We start from the raw sequence: 16,798 nt of genomic DNA, 5'->3' as shown, positions 1-16,798 counted from the left end.
GTGGCCAGCAGGTGGCAAACTTGACTCAGTAATAGCCAATAGGATTGGCTGCACCTTTAGAAGGAGGCATAGAGCTTGACAGCCTGTAGAGAGTAGACCCACTTATACTTTCATCTCTCTTCTGGAAGCTTTTTTTTTTTTTTTTCTAAATGAACTGTGCAGGTGGAAACCGAATGTAGCCTAATATGGGCTAAAACCCCTGAGTACAGGGATTCTGAGCCTGGGGAATTCTTGCTGAAGCGTAGACAAGAGAGAAATCCAACAAATTCCCAGAAACTAAACATAAGTGAATGAAAGTAATCCTGGGAATCATGGGAAAACTGTGAAGGGCATCAGTTTTCAGGCGATACCTAATTGAGAGAATATTCACTAGCTCAGGAAAAAGCAAGTCCCATAAGAGATAGTGGCATGGTACAATGGGGCGGAAGATCTAAGGATTTGGAGTATCTAAGTTTGAATCTTACCTCTGTGGCTTATTGCCAACCTTGTGTGACCTTAGGCAAGTAGCTTAAAGTCTCTGTGCCTCAGTTTCCTCATCTATTAAGTTAGATGCTTGCACTGGATGACCTCTAAAGACCTTTACCACTCTCAATCCATGGCCCTGCGAAGTTTCTGACTTTTTATCAAAGGTTTTACTCAGGTTTTAGGAGGGCCATGAAGCAAATGAAATTGGTTGGCCTGTCTAAAATCTGATATTGAAAGAACAACATAGATTTGTTGTCATATTCCTTTTCACAGTTAATTCTAAGTTAGAATAACAAGTTTTTTCTTGTTTTTAGGTTTTGGTTCTTTCTGTGAAAACTTATTGTCCAGACCATATAGTCCCAAATCTTGTATTCTGTGCCCTGTCATATTGCCTTAAAATAAATAACTTTTCCTTTGTGTTCCTTAATTATTCTAGAAGTCGTGCTTATTTGTAAGCTATGAGGTATTAAAGAAACTAAGTTGATATTGAACACTTTGAAATTTCAAGATTAAAAACCTACCTGTGGGGCAGCTAGGTGGTGCAGCGGATAGAGCACCGGCCCTGGAATCAGGAGGACCTGAGTTCAAATCCGGCCTCAGACCCTTTACATGTACTAGCTGTGTGATCCTGGGCAAGTCACTTAACCCCAATTGCCTCACTTAAAAAAAAAAAAAACTACCTGTAAGGAAAGGATATTTGGGTGATTTCTTTTCTAAGACTTTAACAAGCCTATTCAAGTGATTTGGGTACCAATTTAGTTAGTAACGTCTTTCACATAATTCCATTTACTGAGTGATCAGACACTAATCAGTCACTGCCAGGTACAAAGCTTCCTGCTGTAACTTGATTTATATGGGATACTTCCTTCAGTTTTACCTCCTGTTCCATCAGCAACAAGTTGTCTTAATAATCCTTATTGGTTATTTCTAACCAGGAAACAAGATAAGATTCCCAAATCTTTCATGTCCCTTTATAGAACAAAGGTCATAGAAGATTGGGGATAGGTTCAAACAGGTACATCCACGTCTCCAAATCAGATTCTTGTTGCCTGGTGCTTTGGCATCAATCAATCAATCAATCAATCAAACCTTTATTATATTTTAAGTATGCTTCTGTCCTGCAGCGAGAAGGTGAATCTAGGGTCCTGTATGCACTGTGGATATTAAGAGACTTCAAGGACATTTCCCCCCATTTATCCCAGTTATGTCCCCTGCTAAAATAGGTTAACGGTGTCTAATTAACCACTGAACATTGTCATGCTGCATAAAGATAGCATCCTCGCTGTTCTCTGAGCCGTGGTACTTTATCTCCATTTAGATCTCCGCGGTATTCCATTAAATGAGAAAGAAACAGTTTAACATAGATGATGTCTACATTAGGACTGTCTTTCACCCTTCAGCACATAACCTGTAAAAGCTAAAGATGAAGTCCTATGACCACTTGCAGGGGAATCCTGGTTTTCTTTTTTTTTTTTAAAGTTTACCCCAAGGAGACTGCGGTATTTCTGCTGGCGTGTTGAAGACCAACTTGCTTCCATAGTGGGACACACCCTTTCCTGGTCTCGAGAGCCAATATGTACCCCCAGAAATGAAAAGGGAGATGGGAAGGAATAATAAACCTTACACCATGCAATTTCTAGGAGTCAGCAAGTATTTGCTAAGTATGGCTTAGAACATGGTAGGGCTCTTCTTTCTCTCCCATCATGCCCTATAATGGCAGAGTAAGAATTTTTTAAAAGTACAATTGCCAGGGCAGCTAGGTGGCACAGTGGATAAGGCACCGGCCCTGGATTCAGGAGGACCTGAGTTCAAATCCGGTCTCAGACACTTGACACTTACTAGCTGTGTGACCCTGGGCAAGTCACTTAACCCTTATTGCCCCACAAAAAACAAAAAAACAAAAACTTAATGGAAGATGAGTGGCCTTAGAAAATAATTGTGACTTTTCAAATTTCCATCAGGATGTCACAGTGAGGGAGAAAGTGTCCTCTCTCTTAAGAGACTGACTAAAAATTTTTTTAAAACAAGTCATAAAAATTCACTTTGACAAACCTACTAAGCATCTATCTGTGTACAATGCACGTATATACATTTTCCTCCAATCCCTCCCACCCTCTAGTTCAGTAACCATGAACCATGATCAAATCAACTCTGCCATTGTTCCTGGATAGATGTGTCAATCTATTCCTCCTGTGATGCAACTCATTATCCCTGTAACAACAATATGCCCCTCTCTGACCCCCATTCTCCTATATATGCAGTTTTCTCTATTTGAATGTAAGCTCCTTGAAGGCAGGGGCTGTCTTTGTTTTGTTTTGTTTTAATTTGACAGCTAGCAAGTGTCAAGTGTCTGAGGTCGGATTTGAACTCAGGTCCTCTTGAATCCAGGGCCAGTGCTTTATCCACTGTACCACCTAGCTGCGCCACCCCCCCCCCACCCCGTTAATCTTTTCTTAAAATAAAGACTAGAATATGAAGAAAATTGTACTTCTTCATTTAATGATTACCATCTCTCTGCTATTTCTTATTTTCCCTCCTACCTTATCTGAATGGTCATCATCCTTAGGAGAGAAGTGTTGTACAGAATGCTGCCCTTGGATTGAGGAAGATCTGAATTCATGTCTCACGTATGACACTGACTGTGTGAGCCTCAGTTTCTTTATATATAAAAGGGGGGTTAAACCTATATTTCCCTCCTAGTGTTGTTATGAGGCTAAAGTGATAGAATGCAGGTAAAGTGCTTAACAAGATTTACGACGCCAAGTAAAGGCCAGTTGTGATTATCATCATAATCCTTAATATGATATTGACTTGATAACATTATGCATAGTCTGAGATTGATGGTGCCATGATACCCAGAGGATAAGGTCTGTCCTCCTTTATAGAACCACATAGGTGTAGGAAATAATCCTATACTATAGCAGATTCAACATTATCCGGAAAAGAGAAACACTGATATATGACAGTGACTACATTTACTTCCCTCTTTCTGAGCAAGTTGGGGATATAACATGCCGGAATAGGGAGGGGAAAAAAGACAATATATTCCCAATCATGTTACTCTGTCTCCAGGGAGCAGAAGGTGGGGGAGAATATTTACTTTCATTGTACAGAGTTAAAACTTCATTCTGTAAAATGGTCAAAGCAATCAGCAAGTGATGGAGTATCTCTTAAAAAGAAATCTGGCATTTAATTAACTTTTCAAAGTGCTGGTTCAGCAACCTTCATGTTTTACATTTTGAATATTGAACAAGCATCCCTAATCTGAACTGAATTACTTCTGGGCTTGCTGGGGTCGAGAACAAGAGAGCTACTATTTACCAGTCCCTTAAAGCTTCAACCCACTCATCTATTTGTATCGTGTACCATCAAGAAAGGTGAATTCTCTGATTTTTGTGTTAGTGGGTCATCCAGGCCTCTTGCTTTGCTTTCTCCCTGTCTCCAGTTTGCTAGCCTTTGGTCCCTGCCCACTAGAGAGAGGGCAGTTTAAGGAGGTGTGTAAAATGTTCACCTGTCAATTCTGCTGCCACATTGTGGAACAGTTTTAGTTTGTTAGAGGAGAAAGTTAAAATTGATATCTAAAATAAAGTTTGGACAACTAAGCATAGATTTAAATTCTCCATATTATTCTAGATCCTCCATAAATAACTGTAGAGAGTTGAGAACTGATTATAGCTCTAGCAAGTACAAAAAGCTGTCACAAAACCTTAGGAGCATATGAAAATCTGCTTTTTTATATAAAAAAAGACATTTGGATAATATTTGGACATGTCACATCATCACATGCATGTTTTAGTACCTAATGTGAAATGTGGGAGACCTGTTCTCTAATATTAAATTTATTACTAACTAGCTCTCACCTGGAAAAATTTATTTAGCTTCACTGTGCCTCAGTTTTCTCCTCTGTAAAATGATTTTTCATTCAGCAGGCATTTTTGGTTGCACCATTCCAAGTTGTGGGAGAGATGTAATAAGAAAAAAGACATGGTCCCTACCTTCAAGGAATTTGTAGTCTAGTAGGTACCAGAGATAAGATTGCATAGATAAATATACAAATTAGAACATGATAAGTATTTTAATGAAATATCAAGGTGCTATGAGATCAGAGGAGGGAGAAATCTTTTCCAGTTCAGGGCATCCCAGAAAGCTTCATGGACAAAGGTGGGATTTGTGCTTGAAAAAGGGTTCATTTTGGGAAAGCTAGGTGGCGCAGTGGATAGAGCACCAGCCCTGGATTCAGGAGTACCTGAGTTCAAATCCGGCCTTAGATGCTTGACACTTACTAGCTGTGTGACCCTGGGCAAGTCATTTAACCCCAATTGCCTCACCAAAAAAAAAAAAAAAAGAAAAGAAAAGAAAAGAAAAAGGGTGCATTTTGTGTGTGTGTGTGCAAAAGGGAGGACTTAGAAGTCTGAGGTGAGCAGGGAATCTGATATGCAAAACAAAACAAAAACAAAAAACCTTAAGAAATATAAAACTGCATATGGTGGTGCACACCTGTAGTCCCTACTGCTGGGGAGGCTGAGACTGAAGGATTGGGAGTTTTAGCTATGTTAATACTGAAGCTGATCAAATGACCATGCTAAGTCCAGCACCAATATAATGAGCCCCTTGGAGCAGAGAGTCACTAGACTGGCAGACTGACCCAGGTCAGAAAAACAGACTTCCGACCTGGGTGAGATAGGATAGAGAAAGAGGAAGAGAGGGGAAGGGGAAGAAGAGAGAAAGAGAGAGGGAGGGAGAGAAAGAGAAGGGGACAGAGAGAGAGGAAGGGAAAAAGAAGAGAGGAAAGAGAAAGGAAGGGAGGGGGAGAGAGAAGGAGGGGAGAAAAGGACAAAAAAATTTTTTTTTAAAAGAACTCTCACTTTGTCTTTGAACCACTGAAAAAACAAAAAGAATCCTTATAGCAGCACAAAAAAGAGCCAAACAAAAGTAACAGCATGGAGGGAGGATAGAAGAGAAGAATTGAATGGATGGTCACAGACAAATGTCATTCAAAGAGGGAGACTGGGGAGTTGGGACAGGGAGTTGAAACAGGAGTCATGGAATAGTGAGGAAGGAAAAGAGGAATAGAGTCAACTGGAAATAGTTATTAGATTCCTAGACTTGGAACTCGAGGTTAGTCATTTCAGTTGCATCCAATTCTCTGTGACCCCATTTGAGGTTTTCTTGGGAAAGATTCTGGAGTGGTTTGCCATCTCCTCCAGTTCATTTTACAGAGAAGGAAACTGAGGAAAACAGGTTTAAGTGACTTGCCCAGGGTCTCACAGCTAGTAAGTGTCCAATAAGGTCTTCTGATTGCAGACCCTAGGTACTATCTAGTATGTCTTCTAGCTGCCTGGGTAGAGTACATTCTTGCTCTTCCACTTACTACTATTGGGATTTTGAACAAGTCATTTAATTTAACAAATTAAGGGGAGCCAATGGACTTAATGGATATTTGGGGGTCCCTTTTGGCTATAAATCTATGAGCTTATGACCCAGTGTATGCAATTTTGTGAGTTGGGGAACTGAGGGGGATGGGGATGATCTGATGATTCCAGAGAAAGCAGATTGTGACTAGCAGGGCCTAGACATGTCCCGGATCCTTTGATGTTGGACTGAGATCACAACACGCTGCTTCTTTCATGAATGAATGAATACTTCTAGGATTGGGGCTCCACGGATAAAGGTCTTTCCAACAAAAAGATGGTAAATAGGGGATTGAAGTGGGGGAAAGATTCAGAATCCCATTCTCATCTAAGCTGAGTAAGGAGGAGTGAGTCTCACACCATGTGAGAATTATCAAGACAATAAAGAGAGAACATCTATGTGGAAGGCCCTTGAAGGGGGAGAAGGGAGTAGTAGATGTTAAGGGGGAAAAAGCAGGTAGTGGGAAGAACAGAATTAATATTTATTGTAATGTCATTCAGACTAAAGAATAAGGAGAGAGGTTTATGGGAGGAGGCTGGGATCAAACTGGTATAAACAAAATAAACTTTAGGGATCTAGAACTTTGGGAGGGAACAATACAGTTAGAGAAGGAGGTGTTGAGAGTTGTAATCAGTAGCATCAAGGTAAGAACAAGAGGAGGAATTTTGAAAATCAAAGGAGAAATCAAAGCAAAAAGATTGTTACACTGATTTTTAAAAAAAAAAGACTAAAGGAGTAATAGAAACTAACAAAATTGATAAGCTATTGAATAATTTGATTTTTCAAAAGAGGAAAATAAATTAAGATTTAAAAATGAACATGATGAATTCACAATTATTAGAGAAAAAAGAAAATTATCGGAATTCTTATTCCAAATAATGTGCCAGTAAAGATAAAAAATTAAAAGAATATAGATAAATAGCTTAAAAATGTAAAATTCCCAAATTAGCAAAGAAACCGTTTCAGAAAGAGAAATCAAACAAGCCGTAATTGAACTATCAAGGGGAAAAAAAAATTCTAGTCTAGATATATCTACAACTGAATTCTTAGAGTCATAGACTATTAGAACTTAAGGCTGAAAGGAACCAAAGATATCACCTAGTAAGCCCCTCTAATTTTACAGATGAGGAAACTAAAACCCAGAGAGATTAAGTGATTTGCCCAAGATCACACAGGCTGTAAATGGGGAATTTATATTCAACTCAGGTCTTCTGACTCCAAATCCAGGTTAAAGAATATTTAATGCTCAGGCTACATAAATTATTCTCAATAACAGTGCAAGGGGGGCAGCTAGGTGGCGCAGTGGATAGAGCACCGGCCCTGGATTCAGGAGTACCTGAGTTCAAATCCGGCCTCAGACACTTAACATTTACTAGCTGTGTGACTCTGGGCAAGTCACTTAACCCCAATTCCCTCACTAAAAAAAAAAAAAATAATAACAGTGCAAGAAGACATTCTGCCAAACTCCTTTCTTGAGATAAATATTGACCTACTAACCAAACCAAGGAGGATAAAGCAGACCAAAAAGCAGATAAATAAAGACAAATATGACTAATGAATATTGATTCAAAATTTTTAAACAAGTTCCTACTCATTTATTAAGCACCAGGCACTGTGCAAAGTTCTGGGGATACAGAACCCAAAGTGAAACAGTTCCTGTCCTGGAGAAACTTAAAGTCTAGCTCCAGGCAACAAGATGTGCATATCTTTTATTTTCCTGATTGTTAAATTTTTAATTCATTTTTAAACTTAAATAGAAAATGAGAAAAGAAAAAAAAAGAACATTTTCATGTATACAGCAGAACATGAGAGGATGCAATATAAAACAATAAATTTCCATTTCAAGAAAACCTATATAATAATACTACACATTGTTTTCAAAGCTACCCAGCTTTTCTTTACTTCTTTGTAGGTTTTCTTTTGTTCTCTGCTGTGCATTTTTTACTTTATTTTTCCCTCCCCACTACACTTCCCACCCCCCTGCCCTAAAGAAGACTTCAATTAAATGCATATTTATATACATATATATAGATATCTATATAATACTCATACACATACATATATGCATGTATGGAAGACCATACTGTGCATATTTCCACTTGTCATCTCTTTCTTTTTTTTTCTTTTTTTTTTTAGTGAGGCAATTGGGGTTAAGCGACTTGCCCAGGGTCACACAGCTAGTAAATGTTAAGTGTCTGAGGCCGGATTTGAGCTCAGGTACTCCTGACTCCAGGGCCAGTGCTCTATCCACTGTGCCACCTAGCTACCCCGTCATCTCTTTCTCTGGAGGTGAATAGCATCTTCCTTCATAGGTCCAAGTCTTTCCATGTGTTTTTAAATCAAGTAACTCATTGTTTCCTACATCACAGCAGTATTCCAACACAATCACATCCTATCTAAGAGATTGTCCATGAAAGGTTTTTTCCTCCAATTTTCTGCATTCCTTCTATTCTTGGCTACATTGGTTTTATTTATACAATAAACTTTTAATTTTAAATGGTCAAAATCACCCATTTTAGGAGCAGCTAGGTGGTGAAGTGGATAAAGCACCGGCCCTCGGTTCAGGAGGACCTGAGTTCAAATCCGGCATCAGACACTTGACACTTACTAGCTGTGTGACCCTGGGAAAGTCACTTAACCTTCATTGTCCCGCAAAATAATAATAATAATAATAATATCCATTTTACACTTCAGCAAAGCTCTTGCCTTATAGTATACTTTAAGGTCTGATACTGCTAAATCTCCTTTGTGCATATTCATAAAATATACAAAAAAGAGACAAGAAATTTTGGGAGGAAGGTGTTAGCGAATGGAGAGATAATTCCCTGCCATTTCCTCTCCATACTGCTTGCTCTCCAGTCATCATCCTCATCCATCTCCCATTGGAGCCTTGGACTTCATCCCTGTGTCTCCCTGCTCTTCACCATAACCTTCCAGGGACCAGGACTCTTTGGCATTTCCTGGACATCTCTTCATCATGCTATACAATCTCCCTCTCTTTCCCTATCCCTTATTGTGAGCACCTCTTTCTGTATTGTTTTTCTCCATTAGAATGTAAGCTTCTTGGGGCAGCTAGGTGGCGCAGTGGATAAAGCACTGGCCCTGGATTCAGGAGGACCTGAGTTCAAATCTGACCTCAGACACTTGACACTTACTAGCTGTGTGACCCTGGGCAAGTCACTTAACCCTCATTGCCCCATAAAAAGAAAAAAAAAAAGAATGTAAACTTCTCGAGGGATGTGACTGTCTTGTTTCCCTGTAGTTCTGTCCCCACTGCTTAGTACAATGCCAGACATAGGGTAAGCACTTAATAAATGCTTGATCTTTCCAGAAGAGCTTCATGTGGTTAGTGTATGAGCTGTACCTTGAAGCAAACTAGATATTTTTCTCAGCAAAGTTGAAGAGAGTGTATCGCAAGTATGGGATCCGCCAGATAAAGGCACAAAGGTGGAAGGTGGAGTACCATGTGTACAGAACAGTGAGAAGGACAGTTCGACTAGACTTTGGTACATATGAAGGGAAGAAATGTAAATAAGCCTGGAAAGGTAGGTCGAGGCAAGGTTGTAAAGTCCTTTGAATGTCCAAAAGAGGAGTTTGTATTTGACCCTAGACATAATAGGGACCCAGTGGAATACATTGAGTTAGAATAGTGATATGGTCAGATCTACCCTTTAGGAAAAATCACTTTTGTAGCTGGGTGAAGGACAGATTGGAGTAGGGAGAGACTTAGAGAAATCAATGAGGAGGCTATTGCAAAAGTCCAGTGAGAGATTGATGAAGGCCCAACTAAAAGTGGTGGCTCTTTGATATATTGTATATAAGTATATTGGAGATGTAGTGGGGGTAGAATTGACTAGATTCAACAACTGGTCAGATATATAGGGGGAAGAAGAGTGAAGAGTTAAGGATGAATCTGAGGTTCTGAACCTAGGTGGCTGGAAGAATGGTGGTACCTTTAATAGCAATGGCCACTGTAGCAATCTTAAAAAAAAAAAAATTACAGCTAGGTCCTGATTAGTTTGACAAATAATTCTCCTGAAGTGGTCACATGTATTAGTAGAATATGGTAATTGGTTTTGGTCCAATGGAAATATGTAGTGTGAATTTGAAAAATACCACTACTTAAAAGTATTCATTGTTCGCACTAATTGGGATTTGGTTGTATTCATTATGACCCAGTTCAAAATGTACCAGGGATACAAGGATGGTTCAACATTAGTAAAAATTGTTAGCACAATTAATCATATAAACAATGAAAACAAAAACTTCATGATTATATCAATACAGAAAAGGCATTTTCAGTTTTAAAAAAACACTTAAAACAGATGTATTATCAGCATTCATCTCAAATCTAGAGTTAGCATTATTTATGTTTTTGTGGGGTGTTTTGTTTTGTTTTGTTTTTCTTAGTGAGGCAATTGGGGTTAAGTGACTTGCCCAGGGTCACACAGCTAGTAAGTGTTAAGTGTCTGAGGCCAGATTTGAACTCATATCCTTCTGAATCCAGGGCTAGTGCTTTTATCCACTGTGCCACCTAGCTGCCCCAGCTAGCATTATTTATGATAAGAGAAACACTTAGAGCTTTCTTTTAAAGTTCGGGGATGAAGCAATGATGCTTCATTTCTCCACTCTTATTTGACATATTGCTATAATTGCTAGCTATGGCCACAAGACAAGAGAAAGAAATTAAGGGAACAAACATTGACAAAGAGGAGGCAAAATTGTTCATGTTTGCCGATGACATGATAGTTTATTTAGAAAACTCCTTATCCAACAAAATAAACTAATCAAAACAATTGCTTCATCCAAGTAGCAGTATATAAAATATCCAGAAAATAGTCAGCATTTTTTTGATAGGAGAGAAGATAGAAAAATTCCATTTAAAATAACTGCAAAGGGGGCAGCTAGGTGGCACAATGGATAAAACACTGGCCCTGGATTCAGGAGGACCCGAGTTCAAATCCGGCTTCAGATACTTGCTAGCTGTGTGACCCTGAGCAAGTCACTTAACCCTCATTGCCCTGCAAAAAAATTAAAAAAAAAAAAAAAGAAAAGAACTGCAAAGTATATAAACTGTGTGGAAGTTAACCTACCAAAGAACTGAGAGATCTTATATAAATACAACTATAAAACAGTCTTTATAGAAATCAAGAAAAAAAGGTTAGGGATAATTGGAGTTATTCAATATTCATTACTAGACCATACCAATATAATAGAAATTATATTCTTACATAAATTAACCTACATATTTAATACTATGTCAATCATACTAGCAAGGGAGAAACTTTAAAGAAATAGAGAAAAATATAAAAATGCATATTAAGAAATATAAAGTTATGAATTTTAAGGGAAAAAAGGAAGAAAAAAGGAAATGAAAATGATCTCATCAGATTATTGGAGATAAAATTATATTATAAAGCAATAATTGTCATTTGGTACTGGTTAAAAGTAGATAATGGAATATAATATATATAACTATAGCATTCCAGTGACTCAGCATTTGCTAAACTTAAGAACATAGATTACTGGGGAAGTCCTTATTCTATACTAGAGAGCAATTTGGCAGAAAAAAGTTTCACATCAATATCTTACACATTTGCTTTTGTCCATACCTCTGATTTCATTGGTTGGTATAGGGAATTCCGAGAATTCCCTTTCTACTATTATGAGTTGGCACATGTTCTGCAGCTTGAAGTTTTGAATAATTGCCTAGGAGACTGAGAGGTTCAGTCACTTGCCCAGAATTATATAACACATATATGTCTGAGGACTTGAACCCTGATTTTCCTGAGTCTGAGACTGCCTCCCAAAATACTACACCACACTACCCCTCATGTCATATACTGCAATATATTCTGAATGGACACTGAGTTGAAATATAATAAGTCACATTTTTTAAAAATTAGAAAAAAAGGACAAATATGGTTAAGGGGAAAACTTTTTAACCAAATAAGGGATAGAGGATATTATTTAAGACAAAAGAAATAATTTGGATTACATAAAATTAAAAGCCATTTAAATGAACAAAATCACTGTACTAGACTAGATTTGTTTGAAGAAAAGGTACAAATTGGGGAAAAATAAAACCACATTCACCATTATAAATATCTAATTTGCAAAAATCTACAGGGAATTGACACAAATTTATGAGGATAAGAGACTTTATACAGTAGATAAGTTGTCAAAAGATATAAGCAACTTCTAAAAAAGTACAAACTTTTATTGACCAACAAGATAGAAGATTAGCCATTTTCTCTGATCCCTATGATTTCTCAGATCTCTCTAAAAGAAATTATGTGCCAAAGATAAAATAACTTCAGGTGTCTCCATGGCCTAGGAAACTAGGAACCCAAAGGTAGGTTTTAAAAAAATGAACTCACACAGTTTCTCTTCTCCTAGGTCCCCCCATCTCATTTCAGCAGTGAGACTGCACTAGGTGACCCAATACCCCGCCATTAGACTTGCAACAAAACCAGTCCCACACCTCTGTAACCCCCTTTCCCTCCTTCTAGTGCCATGTAGATCTGGGCTTCAGGCTGTGGAATTTTCCTGGGGCCATGAAAGTCAATTCTACGACAATATTCTGTGCAGCAAGAGATGTCTGTAGGTGAGCAGAGGAACAGAGGGAAGGGGGCAGGACATGTGTTTGGGCTTGAAACAGAGTTCAACCCTACACCCTGACTCTCCCCACCCCTCCTAGAGCCTCAGAGATCCAGACTATAGAAGCCAACCCAGTAGCAGCAATGCAATGATTCTGAACTACTACTGCTGGGACACCAGAACAGGACAGTGTGTGTGTGTGTGTGTGTGTGTGTGTGTGTGTGTGTGTGTGTGTGTGTGTGTGTAGGGGGGGGGAGCGGTTTGACATTCCACTCAACCAGAGAGAAAAAGCCCAGCACCTGACAGGGATACTTCTGTTCCCCCAGAAGTCACTTGGGGCTAGTGAAGCATGATAGGAGGAAGCTAAGATGCTTGAAGACCCATCCTCCAGAGAAATCATCATCAGAGAGGGAAGGGAGTTAGCAAGTGAGCAATAGGGGAAAATGATGGGGAGTAGGTGGGGAGACTGAAATTCTTAAAGATCTCAGGAAACTGAAAGACCTATAATATAAACAGAAAAATCAATATGGAAAGTATTAACAGTAGAAGGAAATATGGCCTCCAGTTCAGGCAATAAAAATGAATAAACACTGCAAAACAAAGTAAAACAACCCAACACTTGATGACTCTGTGGAAGTTGAGAAGCGCATGGAACTACAGTACACTGTTTCTGTAGTGTAAAAGAGAATTGCAATTCTGGAGAGCAGAATTTATGGTCTGCATAGCAAAATAATGGACAGAATAGAAAAACTGGAAACTGAAATGCTAATCTCACCAAAGAAACAAAAGAAAGCACAATTGATTGGGAATGAAAATATACAGAAGAGAAGAAAAAAATGCTAAAATTTTCAAAATGTGCTTTCTATCATATATTCTCAAAGAGAAAATGTGCACTAATTGTAGCAGTCAAACGCTAGAAATCAAGTATATGCCTTTCAATTCGTGGTATGGTTAAACAAATTGTGGTATATGAGTACAATGTAATATACCTGCACTGCAAGAAAAAAATGTATATGAAGAATTCAGAGAAATAATGGGTGATTTATATGAAGTGAGAGCAAAGAAAGTAAATTCAGAGAGCAATATATACATTGGTTGCAGTTATGTAAATGGAAACCACTAAAGACAACTGAATTTAGATAAATGCAGTAATACAATGAACAATGTCAGTTCTAGGTAACTGATATGAAAATACTTCTCTTGTTAAGAAAGACTGTATTCTAAGAGAGGAAAATGGAAATAGATTATGAAGGTCCTTGAAGGGTGTTGGAGTCTGGATTTTTTTTCTTGTCAGCAAACGGGATTCTTCATTCTGTTAGTGGTTATAAAGGCTTGTGGTAGCAGGGGCAGGGTATAGATAGCATGATCAGAATTATGCATTAGGAAGATTATCCTGATACTTTGGTTTAAAATAAAATGGAAGGGGCAAAGACTACAGAAGAGAGACTGGTTATGAGGCTGTTGTCCTTCAGTCCAAGAAAAAAATGATAAAAACATAACTAGGGATGGAGGCAACAATAGGATGGGGATGATGGTGAAACAGATTTACTAGACTTTGTATAGATAGAATCAACAGTTCTTTGCAACTAGTTGAGTGTGAGAGGATAATATGGAGGGAAAAGTCAAAGATGATTCTCAGGGTTATTGGGTAGATCATGTCTAGCATTTGTGCCTAGTATAGTAGGTACTTAATAAACGCTTATTGATCAATGGTGCTCTCATTAATAGAAGTATGGACATCAGAAGAATGGGCAGGTTTTAGAGGGAAAGATGAGTTTAGTTACATCCAAAATGACTTTGTAGATCATGAATGAGGTCATAGTTAACTGACCAGTGTGTTTCTTGGGCCTCTTTTGACTAGGCCTCCCTGACACACCTTCCCACCACACATACACACATCCTTGTCCCCCATGACATTAGGTTTTAATAAGCCTTTCTTTTCTTATCTTTACAGGTCAGGAAGGAAGGTTGCTGAAGAAGTAGAAGAGTAAGTTTTCCACATTTTTACAGAATTTAGTGATATCTTAGTGCCTTTGTCAACAGTACATATTCTTAAATTGGACACACCCATATTGAGTGAACACTAGAGGCTCAAGCATGCAATTTATAATACTAGGAAACTGTGAATGCTAATTTGGCTATAGTCTGGGGCTGGGAGGATAAATCTCGGTCTTGGATCATGGCTCATGCTGCTCTCTGGAACTAAGAGTGTAGAGCCTGGCATTGATCAACTGGGTTGTGCCTTAGAAGTGTGAGTCCTGGCACAAAGATGAAATGTGGGGGCAGCTAGGTGGTGCAGTGGATAAAGCACCGGCCCTGGATTCAGGGGGACCTGAGTTCAAATCTGGCCTCAGACACTTGACACTTACTAGCTGTGTGACCCTGGGCAAGTCACCTAACCCTCATTGCCCCGCAAGAAAAAAGAAAAAAAAAAAAGATGAAACCTGTACATTCTGCCTCACTAAAACTGACAGGCATAAGGAACCTGCACTCTACCTTTGCCATCTTAAAGGAGCGTTTCTGTTCTATTCTGATTTCATGGTTTGTCATCTCAAATCTTCTCCCATGGTCTTTATTGAAAGTAAAGCGTTCCTAGTTAAATGTGGAGGGTAAAAAAAATGAGTTGTCTGGCCCTACGACCTTCACATTCAAGGCAGAATGTAGAATGAAGGCAGAGATGGGTTCATTTTTGTATCCCTAGCACCCAGTACAATGCCTTACCCCTGGTAGGTACTTAATAAAGCGTTGTTGAATTAAATCAAATTAAAGATGACAGAAGATGGAAAACTCTTGGCTCATTTGGCATTGGAACAAGAAAAAGTAGGGAAAGTAGGGAATTTTGTTTTCCATTCCTGTATTTGAAATTTTTTCCTGATTTTTTTTTTTTTTTTGTGGTGGGGAGCAGCCAGCGCCTCAGACAACGGAGCATGGAAGGATCTGATGATGGAGGGGGTGAGTCATCCTTTGGGCAAATGGGCAACTACAGCTGTTCCTTGGATGATAGCAGAAAGACAAGAAAGAAACCAGATTGTAGCCAAGGTGCAGCCGAGGTATGAAATAGAGACATGATCTCTGTACACACGTACACACATGAATATATGTATGTGCATAGAGAGAGAGCATCTGTCTATCCATCCATCATCTATCCATCTGTCTGTCTATCTATCAAGATTATGTCATACAATAAGAAAGAGTATACAGATTCTTCAAAAATCCAGAGGCGGTCACTTTTGTGTACACAAGGATCACTGGAAATCAAGGCACAGAATGAAAGGGAAGACACCAATAGTTTTAGGGCCTCAATTTAGATTCAAGAACCAGACTCAGAAGGAAAGAAGGTAAGTCCCAGGTGAGATCAAAAAGCCAAAAGGTCAGGAGTTCAGTGCATGCCCTGGGACTATGGAAAACCCTAGCCATAAGTCTTAATCATTCTTCCTGTGGTTCCCAGTTTTCCACTTGATTTGAACTACAGCTCTTCTGGCATCCCTTAAGGACAAGCCTACTCCTGGTTGCCAGATCTTGCTATATGACTTCACCCCAAACCCTTTCAGTTGCCAAGTCTCTCCACCCTCCTAATAATCCCTTATGACACTATTAAATAAGGTGCCCTGTAATTCACTTTCCAAAATCTGGTTTCCCTAACATGTGTGTGAAATTGTCTTCTGCCAGCACTGACCTGGCAGCTGTGCATTCCTGCTGGGCCCCAGCCAGGCTTTTGATCTGCCCATCCTCTCCGCTGTAGTCCCATCTTCTGTTTCAGTCACCAGACAGCAGCAGGACCAACCAAGAGAAACAGCTGAAGGACTTGACAAGGCAGGGTCTGAGCCAGGACATTAATAAAGCTGTTAAGAAACTAGCAGGACAATAGGCATAGAAAATGTAATGGCTAACAATTCCTCCCTGTCTTAAACTGTAGGAGTTACAGCGATCCAGGAGCCCTAAGAGTTTAGCCAGGGGAGGGGAACCGCTCCAAAGGACAGATCACTGGCATTGAAAATCTTGCAAATGGGGGCAGCTAGGTGGCGCAGTGGATAGAGCACCGGCCCTGCAGTCAGGAGTACCTGAGTTCAGATCGGGCCTCAGACACTTAATACTTACTAGCTGTGTGACCCTGGGCAAGTCACTTAACCACAATTGCCTCGCTAAAAAAATAAAGAAAAAGGAAAAAAAAAAGAAAATCTTGCAAATGGCTGTGTGTTGTAGGAGCCATCTGATCCACTGATACCTTTGGAAACAGGCTGATGACTCTAGCCAACACTGTATAAAAGCTTATGTGTAGTTTTTGGGGGCTCAAGAAAAGGAAGTAAAAAAAACCCATTAA

At 39.1% G+C, this 16,798-nt stretch overlaps 1 protein-coding gene across 1 annotated transcript in view; it reads left to right on the top strand.

Moving 5' to 3' along the window:
- IFT43 (intraflagellar transport 43) overlaps window positions 1-16,798 on the top strand; it is a 120,974-nt gene that overhangs the window by 69,581 nt on the left and 34,595 nt on the right. The window contains exons 4-5 of the mRNA XM_043986802.1: window positions 14,432-14,464; window positions 15,383-15,429. Of these exons, the coding sequence (XP_043842737.1) occupies window positions 14,432-14,464; window positions 15,383-15,429 (80 nt within the window). The remainder of the gene's footprint in view (window positions 1-14,431; window positions 14,465-15,382; window positions 15,430-16,798) is intronic.

Source organism: Dromiciops gliroides, chromosome 2 (genome assembly GCF_019393635.1).
Source record: "Dromiciops gliroides isolate mDroGli1 chromosome 2, mDroGli1.pri, whole genome shotgun sequence".
Lineage (NCBI taxonomy): Eukaryota > Metazoa > Chordata > Mammalia > Microbiotheria > Microbiotheriidae > Dromiciops > Dromiciops gliroides.
The sequence above is the reverse complement of the archived record's forward strand: the minus strand, read 5'-3'. Positions and strand labels throughout refer to the sequence as shown.